Source organism: Chelon labrosus (assembly GCF_963514085.1).
Source record: "Chelon labrosus genome assembly, chromosome: 15".
NCBI classification, from domain to species: Eukaryota; Metazoa; Chordata; class Actinopteri; order Mugiliformes; family Mugilidae; genus Chelon; species Chelon labrosus.
Window position 1 is genome coordinate 21,546,597 of NC_140348.1, and position 19,217 is coordinate 21,565,813.

General features: G+C 43.3%; 1 protein-coding gene across 1 annotated transcript in view; it reads right to left on the reverse strand.

Annotated features, from left to right (window-relative positions):
• Nucleotides 1-448: 448 nt before the first annotated feature.
• The window catches only part of plpp4 (phospholipid phosphatase 4), a gene marked incomplete at its 3' end in the record, with an annotated part of 44,546 nt that continues 25,777 nt past the window's right edge, over nt 449-19,217 (reverse strand). Inside the window, exons 3-7 of the mRNA XM_084561585.1 lie at nt 14,774-14,864; nt 10,954-11,017; nt 10,684-10,808; nt 3,384-3,554; nt 449-657 (exon numbers count right to left, since the gene is read on the reverse strand). Coding sequence (XP_084417711.1) covers nt 449-657; nt 3,384-3,554; nt 10,684-10,808; nt 10,954-11,017; nt 14,774-14,864 — 660 coding nt within the window. The remainder of the gene's footprint in view (nt 658-3,383; nt 3,555-10,683; nt 10,809-10,953; nt 11,018-14,773; nt 14,865-19,217) is intronic.

Genomic DNA, 19,217 nt, shown 5'->3' on the forward strand with positions numbered 1-19,217 from the left:
TTAAACAATCTGCCAACCAAATCTCTCATTAAGCAAAAAAGTTCCAGCAAAAAAAACCCCAAAATATATATATATATATATATATATATATACATATATATATATATATATATTTTTTTTACAGCCATTAGTGAGATTTTTTCCTCAGGTTTTCAACATGTTTTCCTCTCTTCTCTCTCTCAGCGGTGATGTCCCATATTCGTTGGTTCCTCTCATGCATCGCATCCAAATATAGACTTTTAATGGCTGCTGAGCAGAAAGCCAGATTAAAAAAAAAAGATAAAAGTAAACAAAAAAGAGTGTAGGTGTCACCGAGACTGGGATGTGGGAAATGATTCACTGTCCACTGGAATGTATACAAGAGCCGGGTCAGTCACTGGGAATAGGGAGGCGGGCTTGGCGGCTTGGTGAGGGTGCTGAGGGGGGGAGTCTCGGTGGTGGCCACTAGTCATACCGGCCCTTCGGTCAAGCCCTCCAGGGGAAGGGTGGTGGCGTTGTCGGTGGGCTGCGGGTCTTCTTGAGGGTGCGAGGGCGTGTGGGCGACGGCGGCCAGGGCGGCGTAAGGCAGGTGGCAGTCCGTGTGCAGGAAGGGCGGGTAGTGCTGGCGGTAGCAGATGTACGCAAATAGCAGCCCGATCACTCCTCCGACAAAGGCGTCTGCGAAGACACACAAACACAGAGAGTATATCTGAAGTTATGTTTATCCGGCTAATTTTAGCCCATGTGGAGGAAGAGAAACAACACCTTGGAACGAGCACAGTTAATTTGCCTTTGCTGCACATGGATCAGGCATAACATTATGACCACCATCCTAATATTGTGTAGGTCTCCCTTGTTGCCTCCAAAACAGTTGTAACTCATCAGAGAATGGACATGGGCCTTCTGAGGGTGTCCTGTGGTGTCTGTCAACATAATGTTGTTAGTGGAGGGCCTATGAGGGGAGGGGCCTCTGTGGATCATCCCAGGTCAACACCTTGTGCTGTTCTTCATGTATTTTGAGTTGTTCCTAACCCGTTTTTGTACCTGTGTCATCAAGGACTGTCATTGCTACGGGGTGGGGGTGCCTGGTCTGGTCTACGTGGGTGCTACATGTCTAAGTAACACCCACATGAATGCCAAGTCCAAAAGTTTCCCAGCGGAACATTGTATTGTCACAAGATGGTCAATATTATTCACTTCTCCCGTCAGTAGTTTTAAAGTTGTGGCTGGTCGGTGTATGTGCTCCAGTGTTTCAGTTGTATGAAAGTAACATGAAAGGCAAAGCAATGAATCTCTTCTACTGAGCACTGGGCTAACCTGCCTCCGGACAGACTGTCTCACTCACTTTATCATACACTGAATAGTTTCGTATTATACCTGGCCCCCTTTAAGCTATAATACATCACATAATATCACACTGCGATAGTGATTATTAAGCCTCTATTGCAGGGTATAGATCAGAATGACACGGCCAGCTGGTAGCTCAAGCAGCTGAAGTAGAGGCTTCCATGATATCAAAATGATATTTTTCCATAGATCTTCTTTTATTTTCTCCTTCGGGCTGAAACGAAAATAACACGGCATCGATTTCCGCCATTCAGGATCTGTACGGTGCATGAGCATGCTCTGTGTTTTATTTCACTCCTGTCAGCTGAATGTAATAGTCTGTGACTTGATGCAATATACAGTATTAGATCGGTGGCCTCATTGAGACTGTGACTGGAAGCCCGGCCTTTTCCTCTGGGAGGAGAGAGCACACCTCCCAAAGTGCAAAAGCACGGGGAGAATATTGGTATCCGTCAAATATGGTGTATCAGGCAGTCTAATGGGGGGGCGCTCCAGCTTGTGTTTACGCTGGGAGCAGATTGAGGCCCCTCAAGTTTAATGGGCTGAACCGCTGCTGCTTACTTACAATCTGCCAGGGAGAGGGAGGAATAAAAGTAGAGAACAGAGGGGATTCTGAAAGTGATCATCTTGTCTGTGTTGTGCTTTCGATGTAAATAAATCCTGGTTGTAAAAAGATAAAAGAAAAAAAAGTTGTCTTTTTTGTAGCTACCCAGCCACCCAGGAACATATGGCTCTCTAAAACTAATTAACACCATATGACAGAGCTGTCATCACATTATCAGATATTCCTTTCAACACCTTCCCCCACATATGTATTCCCGTCCCTCTGCACTCCACAGACTCCCGCCAGTTCTCTCTGCGAAGATATAAAAATCTTAAACTGTAATATAATATGTAGACATCTGCTGTTGAATGAAACTGTCATTTGAGACAGTTTCCAGAAAATCAACACCTGCTATTACATAATGTACACCGATCAGCCACAACATTAAAACCACTGACAGGAGAAGTAAATAACATTGACCATCTTGTTATTTGAACGTTCTGCTGGTAAACTTTAGGACTTGGCATTCATTCCTGTGGGTGTTACTTAGACATGTAGCACCCACCTAGACCAGACCAGGCACCCCAACCCCATAGCAATGACACTCCTTGATGGCAGCAGCCATCCCCAGCAGGATGCAGCCTGACACAGACACACACACAATAATGGTTTCGGAACAACTAAAAAAAAAAAACATGAAGAACAGCACAAGGAATTCCCTAGTATCTGTGAGATTATCCACAGAGGCCCCTCCCCTCAACCCATAGGACCCGAAGGCCCCCCACTAACAACATTATGTTACCACAGGACACCCTCAGAAGGCCCATGTCCATTCTCTGATGAGTCGCAACTCTTTTGGCAACACAAGGGAGACCTACACAATATTAGGAAGGTGGTCATAATGTTATGCCTGATTGGTGTAAGTTGCTAACACTGATTTGTTCACTAATCAGCTACCTCATTCAACTATAGACTCTTCTTGTGATGTTATGTGAATAGTTAATTTCTTATCTATGGTACATATCTTACAGAAACTGACCACAGCTATTTCTATGCAGCTTTATAATGACTTGTTTTGAATCCACATGCCATAACTGTCAGGACAGACCAGATAAGAGGACTTGATTAACTGCTAGTAACTATATCTGGTGAAAAATAACTCCTCATATGGCACCGTTGAACCTAAAAGCACTGCTAATTCTGTGCAGAGACACGGTAGACTGAAATTTACACAACACACAATCACCAAAAGAAACAGCCCCTGAGAACCATCGCCACCAAGCTGCACCATCTGAATTATTGTACATTGCTGTATATTTTTGAGCTTGCTGGCCTTATCAATTATTCATGCTATAATTATAAAAGTGCCTTGAGACACTTTCGATCGAAACACTCCTGAGCACCGGTCGGCCTTCAGCCGTCACGAGCAGATTCAACAAAGTTAAGAAGACACATCATTTGCTTGGGAATAATTTCCATCACATTCACGTGTCTGATCAATTTTGGGGCCGACCTTGCCAGTGGTGTTTGTAGTCGCAGGTCCGGGACAGTGCGATCATCATGGCGCTGTAAAGAGGCAGCACCATTGCGCAGAGACGCCAGCTACGTCCACGGCCCTGATCCGTAAAGCACTGCAGCTTTCCGGCCAGGTAGAAGGAGGTGAAACCAAGACCAGAGAATGCAACTAGGAAGGAAGACAAGAAGGATTAAACATTATACACAGTGTTATTAGGCGTATTAAGCATTATCAGCATAATCAGAATAAAAATGGACAGATTGGACAGATAAAAGGATATTTCAATCTGATTGGGAGGGTTAGGTGTAAACTTTTTAATAATCCTTTTAATATGAGAAGACTGGCGGCTATGTAAATGATTGATCAGATTTATTTTTCTTTGTTAGGAATAAATGCATCCAGTCTGTGCGTGTTTTCTGCACGTGTTTGGAGCAGACAGGATGTAGAAAAACAACCCAGTCCTGTTTAAGTTGGGAGAAACCTCTTTTTCTTAGCTCTATTTGTGATATACAGTAACAAACACCATTTTCCACATTATAAAAAAAAAAAAGCCATGTCCTTGTCGATGCTTCGGGCGTGTAAATGCATATACAATATGTTAGCATTCGTGTACACGTTTAAGTTGAAATCAATGATTCTCTCTGGGCTGAAGAATGATTGTCCGTGTAAACCAAGCCTCTGTGTGCAGGCGCTCGAGAGCAGGTGAAGCCAAACACGAAACACAATTCACACCCTGAAGGAGACTTATTTAACAATGTGTACACTCTTGCAAAGTCGAGTGTGCGTCTATTATCACTAAATTAGCTTCCTAATGAATGGTGCCTAAACAAAGATAAGAGAAGGGAGTACCTTAATTATACCGCGTCGCAATATTACTTTTAGCATAGAGCTGATAGTTATATACATCCTGTGCACAGCTCCACCAAACCTGAAAGGAAGAGTTTACATTCATTCATTCACCCATCCATCCATTCATCTACTGTAGCCGCTTGTCCTGTGAATGGAGCCTATCTCAGCTGTCATCTGGTGAGAGGTGGGGTACACCCTGGACAGACAACCATTCACACTCACATGCACACCTACGGCCAATTTAGAATCACCAATTAACCTAACGAGCATGTCTTTGGACGGTGGAGTACCTGGAAAGAACCCACACAGACACAGGAAGAATATGCAAACTCCACACAGAAAGGCCTCAGTCGGCCCATGGATTCGAACCCAGAAACTTGGCATCAGCGCCAACCACCACGGCACTGTGAAAAGTAAAAGCCTGTGTGAGAAATTAATGTGACCGAGCTGCTGGTCTGCCCCCCTCCTCGCCGTCACCCCCATTCAGTAATGGTAGTTAGTGTAAGAGAAACAGCGGCGGTCTAATTGTATGAATTAAAGGTTCTGTGATGGAGCCATAAGAGGCGGCGCTGAGACAGGGTCATTAGTTTACCGCTACATCAGGCCAAACAGCACCCATCAGCACCCATCAGCTGCCCATTTGTCACTCGACCCACATACTGGCCGAGAATACTAAGGGCGCCAGGACACGTGTTCAGCCTCTGGCGAGAGAGGGAGAACGGTGGGAAGGAGGGAAGGCAGAGGCAGAACTTTCTGCTGTCAGGATGAGGGAGCTGGTTCCATTAAAACCCGCAACATTTTCCATTAGTCAATTCACACCAGGATATTGGATGGCTGGTTTAGAGCCATATTGGATTTTTATTTAAAAAAAAATGGTTAAACACCATCACCCACCTTGGAAGTTACAGATATATTGTAGTTTGCTTGATTGCATTTTAACTGAACACCTACAGCCATGTGAATTCTTAACCAGACCTGGATATAGCTTTTTGGTAGGATTCCGCTATTATGTGCTGTGGCTTCTTCTTGTTATCACGTGGCCAGTGTGTCCAGGTAATGTGGCTTTAAATGCGAGCAGCAAGCGGGCACAGCCTTGGAAAGTCACCACTGGCAGATAGTGCGGCCCCTATAAATGCCTCCTGGCTTCTGGGAAGATGGATGCAAACGTTTCTGCTTATCTACACAGAGAGTGGTGTTCCCGGTCAATATACTGCAGATTGCGGAGGCTGCACACCCGCCAAAAACTTAACTACACATTGTACAGCTCTGCCTCTCTGACAAGCTCCCTGGTGGACTAGGAATGAAACGCTGTATCCAAACTGGGCACAGGATGTTATGTAGAAACACTGGATTAGAAAAAACCCAGACAGAAGAATGATCTTTTTAGTTGATGAAATTATTTCACCAAAGGCTAGATAAAGGATAAATCCAGTCGGTTGAAACAATTCATATGGAGTACAGAATTAGATATGAATCATGCTTAAAGTTAATTGGCACCTTGTGGTATATAAAATGCTGCACACAGTCGTCATCACCACCCACAAAGTGAACCACATGGGTTTGCTTTCATGCTTTCTGGCTCTGTTTATCAGCCCTGTCCTTCTGTTTGGATGCTCTGAACAAGCTTTCCAAGATTCCTCAGCCTCAGCATCCCCTCAGCGCCTATCCATCTCACTTCTGGGCGACCTCTCCACATTTCCAATCGCACAGCAGCTCAAACCATTCATTTTAATAGCTCTAACCATGACTGAGACAATTACATTACTCATTTGGGAAGACAGAACTAAATTATCCATGAGCCACAGACTTGGTCTGCCGCTTGAACAGTTGAACTTTTAACAGTTTAACATGAGAACATTTCATCATTTCTGCAGAGCTCTTCCCTTCATTTTGTATTGTTGTTATGGACCCAAAAAAATAAAAACTCACATTTTATTTCTCCGAAAAGACAGAAGCAGCGATGCAGGAATACGCTGTTACCCGTAATCATTATTCATTCAGAGTGACAGGAGCTGGAGCATATCCAAGCTTTGAGAGGAAAGGCATGGAAACACTGCCTGGACAGGTCAACAAACCCTCAGAGGATGAACACATTTAATCATCTACAGTTTCAGTGCAGACAGTTTATATACAGTATGGTTCCCCCTAATTTGTGGCATAGATCCAAACAGATTAAACCTAGCCAATAAAATAAGCAAAACTGGATTTAAATCACTAAAGGAAGAAAAATGATTAAATGTAGAAGAGCAGGGAACCTGCAATTTTAAAACCCCATATACAGCCAATGTGTTTGCCGACACAGTGAGTCAACATCTTGAGGATTACACTGATGGAAATGCTTTGGTCTTATGCATAATACATGAGTGGGGACAACAAGTAGGCTACGTGTCACGCAGCACACCACACAAAGAGAAACCCACAAACACTGCAACGTGTAAAATTAGCACGTTAACCTAAGCCGATGCGTCATCCGTTGAATACAAGGTGTATCTCATATCCTGAAGGATGCTCCTGGAGCAGCAGAAGGAGTCCCCGAAAGGCGAGAGGACAGAGAGGAGGCCAAGAAAGGGGAAAAAAAACACATCAGGGTAATGAATCCCCTTCATGTATTTCAAAAGCCTTTAATAAAAGCAATTCCCCCGAGGCAAAACAAAGACGCCTAATGAGAGTGATGAGTGCAGTGCGATTGCTTTTATCATCTTCAAACGCGAGGACTCATTGTGGTTGCATTTTTCAAAGCAAATGGGAGGAGGTGATTTCTGTAAACATGGCAGCGTTTTGACGTGACGGTGAAAAAAATTAGGAAAGGTGTTGGAAAAAAGCTTTTGATCGCATTACTCATCATATAAGTTGCGGCTCGTGGTTTACAGGGCGGTATGCTGGTTACGGCTGATACCGTCGTTGACCGTAGCTGAAGTTAATTCCCGTCTCTACGATGCGTCTGCTGGTGAATGTGCTGCAAACACAATTTGAGGACTTTGGAACGTCTGCATCTTAATTTTGTTTTATGTTATAAAAGAAACGGTGAATGGTGCTGGGAATTATTATTTGGAAAGAAGGCCACGTGTCTGACTTACTGCACCCGCACTCTCTAGGTGGTAAGAACTGTTGCAGATTGGCACAGCGGTTAAAGGAAAAGCTCAACTTTATTTATTTTTTTTGCCACAACTAACATGTTCATGTTTACAATTAGTTCTGAGCACTTCCTACCAGTCATGTGTCATTCGCGAACGAGCCGAATCTTTGTAGCGAACGAGAAGATACGATTCACATCTGGGAGAGCTGAAGCTTCAGCTGCTCCTGAGACTCCATGCAGGCAGGGGTGGCTCTTTATTTTGATGGCACAGACTAGGATCATACCATTGTATTAAAAAGGGAGACACTTCGAAGACGGTGAGTGTAGTGGTACAGAGCCGGATGTGAGTGCAAGCCGTCGGGGAAAAAGTAAAGAAATCAGTGAAAACTGGACATCCAAGCTGGGGCATCTGGTATTTCTGAATGCCATCCTGCACCAAAGACTTTTATCTAAAGTGTTTTGTTAAGACAAAGCTAAAGAACATCAAAAAAAACATTCATAATGACTAAATTAGGATAAAATGGAAGGCTCAGAGTGAAACTAAACGAAGATCCATTTGTGAACCATTTGGAAGCCATAAGACTCCTCAAATCTTCCAGCGGAGCCGAGCTGTAAGGGCCGACTCTTTGACAAGAGCTGGGCTTCCCATCACTATGCCTAACTGTACACCTGAGCCATTGCAGCTCTACAATTAGTCATTACTTACTCATGCGTTACTTTGTGATACGTCACTTTCCATCTGCACAACACTCCAGATTGCATATTAATATGCTTCCATCTCGATGCCTTCCCCAGGCTCTCCCTCCTGTTCAAACCTTTGACCCCCGCAGCGACCCGAGGGACACCGCTGACTCTCACCAGAAGTAAGTAATGCATATTAACCAACCACTTAGGCGCTGAGGCCGTTTCATCCATTAGCATACAAAAGCTCAACAGAACCTCCTTATTAGCACTTTATAATTGCCGCTTCTTCGCTCTGCAGTGAAGAAGTGTGAGACTGAGTCGCAGCAAGAATGCGAGAGAATACTTTACAGGAGTGCTATTCTCTCTCTAGATACTGAACTAATATGATGGACAGGGCATGCCGTAGTTAATTTAATCCATATCGTTGTGCATATGCGAAAGAAGCGCTGTAGACATTAAATGATGTGATTAAGATTCACTTAGGCGCTGGAGAGAATGTCGATGGCAGATGGTTTTTAAAAGTGTATATTAATTGATCATATCTAATGGTTTAATATGCACAAGGGGAGAGGGTGAGATGAATATGAATAAGAAGCAGACAATTACAGCTAACGCTTCAGGGCGTGCTGGCTCTGCCGCCTTATATATTGATGCTGTGGGCTGAGGGGAGTTTGTTTTCTCTTTCTAGGACCTGTCTCCTCCAATTTCTGTTACTCCGTTTCTTTGCTATGAGGTGAAGAAAGGAAATCTAATCACGGAGCGCGCGAGCAGATTTAAAACTTTGAAATGCAATAATAATAGTTTTCAGTGCTTTTAAGAAACTAGCTGCCGTCAAACACAGAGCTCTGGTGTGTATTTATAACTTTCCCCTGGCAGATTCTGGCGCATTAGTCTGGGATGTATTTTACCGCACAGATTATAGGCATCCTGCAATCTGTAATTCAGTGAATTCATTTCTGAGAATGTGAATGCAAAACAGATTATTTTTCCCTTTCGTCTGCGTCTCCGGTTTCACAACCATCCAGAAGTGATTTTGTGTTGCCACTTTAAATAAGGCTGCATTCACTTTTGCCGTCTGTCTGGCATTTGTCTGGGTAAAAGCCCTGTAAGTTATGTGTGGTCCAACAAGCATTGTCTGGTGCAAAGAGACACAGACAGGAAATTGGATTTCTTCTGCTCTCTAGACGTGCTGGCATATGGGTGCTCCCTGTGTCCCCATCGCACTGTTCTCTCAATCACTTTCTTACTCACCAGTGCAACAACATAAGGCCATTAGAGCTGTCTCATAGATGAATGTAATCCACACATGGCGCTGCTGTGAATTACAGAGCATCGTCCCTCGTTGACATTTCTGCCGGGACGCGGCGAGCACTTCAAAGCATTCCTTTCTAAAGCAGGTATCCGAGAAGATGTGAGCATTCAATTTTTTTGATATTCTGCTAAAGCATCGATTTGTAATCAGACCGGGCTGTGAAATTACAGCCAGCTTTAACATCAGTGAAAATGTTCACTGCCTAAGCAATCTAACCTATTGTTGAAGGTTTTGGCATGTTATTGTGGCACGGAAAGCCCAATTATCTCGCGCTTGATATGGAGCCTGTTGTGGGTCAACGGAGCCGCAATCACAGCAGGATGGCAATTAAACGCATTCTCAAATCATTTCTGAAGCGCCGTGTTTACTGCGCGCGCAAGCGCTCCCCACCTCTCGAGATTACTGAACTCACAGGTAACAGTTTCAGGATCATTAGAATATGAAAATTTCAAGATGTTTATAGCATCAAGCGTTTCCCTGCTTTTCAACCTGCGACAACTGGATGCAGTCATCCATCCTATTACACATTCCTGCGGTACTTAGGAATTCAGCATAACTACCTTGTTAAATGTGCAGCTAGAATGGAAGCGTTAACAAAAGTAAATAATATAAACATCAGGCGTGTCGTAGTTGGGGCACAGCTCACTAGAGGAAATGTATGTTTTCTAATTTTGCATAACACATAGCAGGAGGTTAAATTAAATGTCACTATGTGGATTTTGCTTTCCCAAGATGTGCAATCTTCAAAGCAACGCAATCACTTTGCTCAAGGCAGCAAGGCCATTCACTGAACTCTTCAAAGATGTGTATCTTCTTATATGGCGTCTCCACATGCCTGGTGCGCCACCATATAATAATCAGGCTTTATTCAACATCCATGTGGCCCACAGCGAATGCTCCGTGAATACCACTTCCCATTCATCTGCTGGACAACAGAAAAACACGTGAATTATTTAGCATGCTGCTGAAGTGAAAGCAGCTTGGAAAGCAATATGGTCCAAAGCATGTCTTGCGTCCCTCACTGGTCTGCACAGCTGAACACACAGAAGGTGGTCAGATGAAGCTGTACGCTCAGAAGAATACGTGCGCTTGACAAAGTATTGACAAGCAGCCTCGGGCCGTGCAAATTCAACGTTTTTGCTGCATGTTGTAATTACCCTCGAAGAGAAACGCCTTGTTTTTTAGCCCGTCTCCGCGCACGCACATTTATTTTTTCGACATTTCAGTGAAACGGTGCTCAGAGCGTCGAGATCAAACTGAGTGAAGAGCTACAGTTGTGTGCAGTTTTAATGAGTCAGAGTGAGAGTTCTGATGTCTTCTGGCACCGCGTTGCGAGCGCCGGCAGCGACGCGCGTCTCCTGCCTCGTGATACTCACAGGAGGAATGGCTGCTGGGGAAGCTCTTGCGTCCCTCGGCGATGAGCTCTGGCTCCCCGGTGCACAGCATCTTCGCATTAACTTGCCCATCTGGGAAACAGCGCTGGAAGTAGTCTGGCCTGGGTCTGAACACAACCCGTAAAAAACAGTTTCAGCATCAGAAATAAAGAACGGATTGCAACATAATATTAAATAAGTTATGTGATCAGAGCCTGCAGCTTAACATCACTGACAAAGCCTGTGAAATGTGAAATGCTTGAGCTTGGTTACCTCCCAACAATCAACTTGATAGTGTTTGTGAAGACTCCATTTAGGGCTAGAGCCAGGGACACAGCTGGAGAAGGAGAGACACACATAAGCAGACACATTACATCGGTTTATTGTTGTAACCACTGAAAAGATGTCGATGTTGACATTTTCAATACAGGAAATATTAATTGAAACAATGATGCTGTGATAAAAGGTTTAGTTTCACTGTTATTGTTTACTGTCCAATAAAAGGCTCCGTCAGGTTTACCACTCTCATGAAATTGTATACACATATGAGAGCCAGTTAGTTTCATGGGAATTTCCCCTCACACCCAGACAGATGGCTGTCAGGATTTTTACTAGAAATTGGCTCTCGATGTCTCTAAGCAGGAATGGCAGCAGGCAGATTTGAAACACTTCACTAACGGGCATCTGACCGTGTTCTTTTGGCACATAGACTGTATGTAAATATGGACAATGTGTCGCCACTTCCTTGTATTGGCCAAGTGGACGCTATTTTCCCGGGCATACGGGGGACACCATCTTGCAAGTTTGTAGCCAGAGTCAGTACGGTTTGAGAGTGGAGCCATGACCCACCCACACTTTTCGTTTAATTAATACTACTCTCTCTCTAAGGAAAATGTTGGATTATCCAGTGTACTTATGTTATTTTTATTTTTTCCAATTCTCACAGTCTTGCTTCACGGTTGGCACGGCAACTTGTAATCATCGTGATGCCACATCCTGTTTCTATAGCATCAAATAACTGACTAGTACCAGAAAACTTACCATAAAAATGGACACTTGAGTGTGCATCAGCATTAGATTAATTGCATAAAATGACAGAAACCGTCCTTGGCGTGTATTTTAGTGTTTTAGTTTGGCCCAGGTCCCATCCACTAACAATGAGGGGGCGGAGCTTATGACCTATACTGCAGCCAGCCACCAGGGGGAGCTCTACTTGCTTTGGCTTCACCTTTGAGGAGCGGTTCTGCCGTCCGTCTTTATACAGTCTATGTTGTGGCAGAGTGGTGCTTTGAGCTAAATGTTAACTTTTGCATGCTAACATACAGAAAATGACAACTTACAGTGACCGTGCTGAAATGTCTGACACGTTTAATGCATGCTAGTTTCAATATTTGCTTTTAAGTAGCAGTAGACATGAAGTACAGTGGAGTTTGATGGAAAAGGAAATGAGACAAATGAGGCTTTGTCTGCTTTTATCACAAATAAAAGTGTTGAACACAGGAGTCACAAAGTTCATGCAGTTGTCATAGGGGTGACATTGTGGACATGGTGATAATATAGTAATCGTATAGTATAGTATAGTATAATAGTATAGTAGTAATCCATAGAGAGGAATGCACCAAAAATTTGAAACATTTGTGCACACAATGGATCATTTAATTATCCCTTCTGTAGGAGGGACAAAGTGATTGCACCAATTTAGAGCCGTATCTGACTGTGAAGCAATTACTGCTTCAGTGCAACATCCATATCAGGAAATAGAAGGACTACAGTTGGTTGACAGGTACGCATTGTGCCGTTAACTGTACATTCATTTAATTAGCTGTGAAGAAAACCGCTGGGGCTCATCATTAGCCCCAGTGCCTGCCCTCGCAGGTTAATCCTGGTAGTCTCCTGCAGAATTGAATTCTCACCGCATGCTGTCAGAGCTGAGATGTATTATCTTACTGAGCCGCTGAGAGGACCGCAGTGTCAGTGTTATTTAACAGCTTGTTAATTTGGGCAAAGTCGGAGCAGAACGGATGAAAGGCCCCGAAATGAGATGGTGTTCTGTGTGACCCGTTCAGAAATGGGACATTTGATCGCAGCAGTGTTTACTCTGATCTAGGTCTAGCACTAAAAGTATAAAGCCACTGCCCCAGCTTTATTCTTTCACATAAAGTCAAGCTTGGGGGTATTTTTTTAACAGACAGTAATGTACAAATACATTTTTGGGTTGCCCTAAGTCAACCTCAGCATTGACAGCATCTTACTTGTTTTCTTCTGACTAAAGCAGCTGATCAAACATAACGACATAATGATGTGTCTTCAGCATGTTATTGTATATATATATATATATAACCACCTTTTGCCTATAGAATTTGCATTTCATCAGCTATTCATACTTTTAAGGGGTCTGAGAGACAGTGGTGTGATTAGCGATTCTTAAAGCCATCACAAGAGTCCCTATTGTATTCATCCCAGTAATGAGGTATTCAAGCCGCATCAGTCTGTGCTACGTTCAGACTGTGAGGTCACCAAAATTGGTCCCATTGGCAAGCATATACCCTGGAGTTAGTTCAAGTGATTACACCGCAGGCCACAGTTTCTGGAAATTAGATTCCCCTTGCATAAAAAGACAGGGTTGCTGCCGCTGCATTACCTTTCTTACTTTTACTCTTTCACTCTCCAGAGACAGAGAAGCTGAGTTGTTCGATTGGAGAAAACCTCTGATTGTCCAAAGCGCAGCACATCGTGATTTAAATAAACGGCTGCCAACAAAATCTTTTCAACAGTTTTTCAGATTTTTGACATTCCTCAATGATGCAGGTAAAGCATATTTGCTGCTGTTGTATCTGTAGGGTTGCAGCTTTGACACGTTGGTACAAATATGAAAAGCTGCCTTTGTATCTCACACAATAAACAGCAAGGTCTGTGCTTGCTACGTGATAAAAACATTCACGAGAGAATCGTCACCGACTCGTTGTCAGAGCAGAGCGGTCTCTTGGAAAATATAATCGCACTTCCGAATGGCTTCTTTAAATCCTGACTGATAGATAATCATGTAATTAAGCGGCAGGAGTTTGGGAATGATAAAGGGTTATTAGGCAACACCACCAAGTTTACGCCGTGTTCCTTTTTTACTCCAAAGACGAATAAAGAGGCGATGAGATAATAGAACGCGCAGGATCAAGCGGTAAATGCAGAATATTAGCAAAACAAAGTCCCTTTGGTATCCACACCGGTGGAAAAAAAACACAATTTATGCAAGCTCACTTCCATCTGTTTGAAAATTTGATTCGGGATTCAGCATTAAAGAACCCTCAGGGACAACTTTGAACTCAATAAATTAGCAAGAATACGTGGATGGCGACTTTTTTATGATTCAAGGCTGGGATGAAAAGTGAAAAGGTGTGTAGGTAGTTAAAAACCAGACACATTTTTTTTTTTTTTAACTACACACTGAAACTGATATTTCTTTCTCATTAGGTCTGGTGGTAACACTGATTCAAAGCCACCCCTCGAAACTAGGACCATGTAGAAACTTGTCAGAGTAATGGGCTTCTTTTTATTCTTTTTTTTTTTTTTTCTCCCATCCGAGCGAGGCTGTTTTCCCGTGCAGCTGCTAGAAGTGCTTCTCCGCGGGCTGTAACAGGCCCGTTAAGTTCTACACAGCACAGTAATCTCTGCGCTGATGCACCGAGCCACCTTCCTTCCACCTGATTCATCCCCGTGTGTCTCTTTAATTGGATTTGTCTTAAACTTTCCTGATGCAGTGTGATGTGCCAAAGCCTCAGCAGGCCTCCCGATCCAGAGGAGCACGGCAAACAGGAAAAAAATAAATAATAAAAAAAATGGTGTGAGATGAAGGCCCACTTGCTGTGTGAGAAAGAAACAACTGGTAAACGCTTATGTCTGCTGTGATTAAGATTTGTACTGTGCCACACTGGCTCAAAGATTAGGTTGCAGAGCTGAAAGATGTGCATCATAAAGTACCACCTCTGTGTGACCCATGCTTCTAGGTAGGCTTCAATGAGCAGTATTAAAAACCAAGAGAATAATTTTTGCACAATTACTTAAAAAATTTCACAGCAGATATCTTAAAAACACTCACCTAAACATGCCTCTCTGATCTCTGTCCTGTCCGTCCTCTGAATTATCTTCACCACAAATATCACCGCCAGTGGAGTAAGGAATGAGATGGCCTGCGAGGAAGTAAAAGACGACAAATGCGCAGTTATTACCTTAGACGTTGGAGCGGTGCCGCGCCATTCCACCAGGTCCGTTTTGCAGGTTAATTGTTAAACGACTCCAGCCTCGGGGAACGACCCGAACCTATCCATTATTCTGAGTTAATATTAACAAGGCGAACTGAGGGGGCCAAACAAGCTCCTTTTATTGTTCAGTGCCTCTCCCCACCTGTACGGGGGGACGGAGGGAGTTTTACCTTTAACATGATAAAAGATCTGTCTCTCCTCAGCAGCAGCCTCATAATTATTCTTAAAACGAACCAAATACTTTCTGGGCAAACGCTGTATTTTCGTTGCCTCAAGCAACAGAGACAGCAAAAACAAAGGCACAGTCTCAGTTCCATTATTATAACACACATTTCCCTTCCGTGCTGTTCATTAGTTCAGCTACGTGTACGTCTGCATATCTCTGGCAATTACAAACTAATTTTGCACCTTACAATTCCCTTGAAGTAGCTGGATACAAACTTGTAATTGCACTTGGAGTCACACCCAGCAGTGCATCTTTGAATTTGAGTACAGCTGCTGCAGTTTTTGTATGAACCTTTTTTAACACAAGCACAGACGATAGAAAGTCCCGATATCTTACTGAGGCTACAGAGAGCAATGGAAATGTTCAGTGCAAACTGGCAGTGCGAGGCATACTGTATCATGGACAGTATCACATTAATTCAATAGTATCACATTACATCGATCAGGCATAATATTATGACCACCTTTCTAATATTGTGTAGGTCTCCTTTGTGTCTCCAAGTTGTGACTCATCAGAGAATGGACATGGGCCTTCTGAGGGCGTCCTGTGGTGTGGATCATCCCGCAGATACTTGATCATTTTGGGATCTAGTGTGTGTTCCTGTGTCAGGCTGCATCCTGCTGGGGATGGCTACTGCCGTCAAGGAGTGCCATTGCTATGGGGTGGGGGTGCCTGGTCTGGTCTCCATGTCTAAGTCAGGTCCAAAAGTTTCCCAGCAGACCACTGAATTGTCACTAGTGTCCGTAATAAACTGTCTAATGTTTGTATATGGTATATCATGTACGCACCTGCAGACGGAAACGTTCAGAGCACCATGAATTACTTACCGATTCAAACACGGCGCGTACTAAAATGTTTCCAGCCAAAAATGGATTGAAGCAGCCATGTTCAGGCAGCACAGCGGCAAGCAGCCTCCACCATGTTTTGCCAAAAGATGCACCCTGTTTATCAGTGCCCTTTGAGTCACAGCAGCTGCCATCACTTTGTCACTGAGGTTGTGGGGGAATCCAGTGACAAAATATATATATTTCTCAGCTGGCTTGAGATTTTCACCTCTCCTCAGAACTTATGCAGGACTACTATTTCAGAACGCTGTCACATTTGGTGTAACACCGTTGTTTGATTTGGGAGCGGATCGTCGAGTTTTATTTTTTATTTTTTACCTAAACTGTCTCCTTCAAAGTGCAGTTTCAAGATGTAAAACTCACGTCAGTGCACAGTCAGTACTTGTGGGGATTCGTGTTGCCATGACAACACATTAAAATATCCAAAAGCACCTTAAATAATTAACACTGCATAATTGTGTTGTAACGTTTTGTAAAAATGTGAAGTTCTAATCTCTTTATTGAAGCATAAACGCATCTTGGAACAACTCTTTTTCATATTCAGACGCTCTTTGGTGATTGTTTTACACACTCCTGTGAAGGACGACGGTCCAAGTGTTTCTTTGTTATGGATGACAAAGCTAGGTGCTTTATTTGTGTGAATTTCATAAAAGAATTATGTTACTTTCACCGAGTGCCTTCTACAGGGTGGATCACATTCATATTTGTGGCTCTAAGGGAGATTATGTTGATAATGCACAGCAAGAGCAAGAACAACATGTCCAGTGTCCTACGATAAATACAAAGCACTGTACTGCAAGAAAACAAGAAAGGGAGAAAGACACTCTTGTGGCTGTACACAGACCTATGTATACAGTATACACTGTATTTTTCTGAAAGTCAATGAGGCTTAGCGTTCACGTAAAGTCCCTCCATGGGCGTCTTGAAACGGGCGAATAAATTCTCCAACACCTTCAGGGCCGCTGTGAGAGCGATGACACTGAAGCAGTCTGACTGTTGGGTGGCATGTGGGTCGTGTGCTTTCATTGCAACCGCTAATTTATTGTGTTAAACTCCTCCACACAATCTTCTAGCTGAAAATGCTACGGATGAAGTAGAATCCTCATAGTGACTGTACACCGAAACAGGCGTAACATTATGACCACCTTCCTAATATTGTGTAGGTCTCCCTTGTGCCTCCAAAACAGTTGTGACTCAACAGAGAATGGACATGGGCCTTATGAAGATGTCCTGTGGTGTCTGGAAACAGGATGTTGTTAGTGGGATACCTTTGGGTCCTATGTCTTGAGGGGAGGGGCCTCTGTGGATCATCCCACAGATACTTGATCAGTTTGGGATCTAGGGAATTTGGACGCCAGGTCAACACCTTGTGCTGTTCTTCATGTTTTTTTGAGTTAAAGCATTTTAGTGTGTGCGTCTGTGTCAGGCTGCATCCTGCTGGTGATGGCTGCTGCCATCAAGGAGTTTTCATTGCTATGGGGTAGGGGTGCCTGGGTGCCTTACATCCTCACTAATGAATGTCAGGGCCAAAATTTTCCCAGCAGATCTGAATTGTCGCAAGATGCTCATTGTTATTCGCTCATCCTGTCAGTAGTTTTAATGTTGCGGCTGATCGGTGCATATATATTGTAACTTTTTTTATTTTTTATGTAGCATTGGGGAAAAAAGATTAGCTCAGATGTTTATGTAATGCTTTTGACTAATGCGCTTTCAAGTGCTTATCACAAAATACCCATCAAATGATTTGTTGATGAGCAATTTAAAGCTGTGATCTTTTATTCATGAGCAATTCCGCTTCTGTTCAATTTTTAACCATTTTATATTATTTATATTAATCAGTGGTTAGTCTGGCATGAAGCCCTTTAAACACCATTAAGCGGCGCCAAGCTAACACTTAACATCAATCGACTGTTGCTATTACTGCTGACATCCGTAGATCCGGTGCAAAGTATCGCATGTACCAAAGTTTACAGTTGCTGTCATTATTTGTAGCTTGGAATGACTGACAGTTGGAGCTCGCTGCCTTCTCTGCGGCTTTTTCCCCGCACGTAGTGAGATGATGGATGTGTGCGCGGGAGCATAGGATGCAGAGGAGCGCCAGTCACTCAAACGCTGACAGGCTGCAAAGAGGTGAGCTAAATAAACAATGGGCAGGCCGAGTCGTTGCCTGTTACGTTGGCTTGATGTTGTGATTAAGCCGTCAGTACCTAAGAGACGGTTTTCTGACAAGGTAGCCTGCAGACAGAAGATGTCAGCTGTGCACGATATTAAGCTGTCTGAGAAAGTCAGTGAAACGGTGGACTCTCCAGCTGATCCAAGACATTCCTCGTTCAGTAGAAATGACTTTGTGTGTATAACAATGTTGTTGTTAAGTTATATCAGTGAAGCTGCTGCCACCAAACAGTTTATTGGAACGCAGATCCCGTCACAGCAGTATCCCTGATTATACTCCACCTAACATGGTGTTAAAGATCACTATTAGGACTCAATATTCGCCCCTTAGCACCATTATGAAAAGCACATTCTGATGGTATTAATATTTAGCCTGAAACCCATCAGAAATTTCCCCCAACACAAAATTTTAGTGGGGGAATTTCAGTCTGAAGCCTGGACTGTTGAGTCAGTCAAATTGTTTAGGCGACATCACGGATGATGGACACCCAGATATGTCTTCTGATGGCTCTGGTTGGTTGCAGGTCGCCCCATTTGCATGCAGAGGCATTGTTTTCTCTGTATTGGTTGAAACACTGTGTTATGAAATCCAAATGGCAAGTTATCAGACTCATATTGTCTTAAGAATTCAGTCTGGTTATGCCAGTTCAGATTATGTCAGCTTTAACTAGCTGCTTTGCTTCATGTTGAGTCGACTGTCAGACGGATTTCTCTTTAAACTTCACAAATATGCAACTGCAAGCAAGCTCTGGAAAGGATGTGATGCTACTGAGCACAATCTCATTTGTTGTGCTCTAAAATATTTGATCCTGAAACGCCACTCTGCTAAATATTTAAAAACGTGAAGTGACTACAGCCACATTAATCAATTTTATGGTGAGATAATGGAGTCACCTGGTGAAAAGGAACATGTGGTGTGGTGGTTTGGGGTATGGTACGACTTGATTTGCTATTTCCTGTCTTTTTAATCTTTTACCTTTACACATCAAAACATGTGTCAGCCACAGTTGTAATCGTGCAGTCAGCGTTTTTTGGACT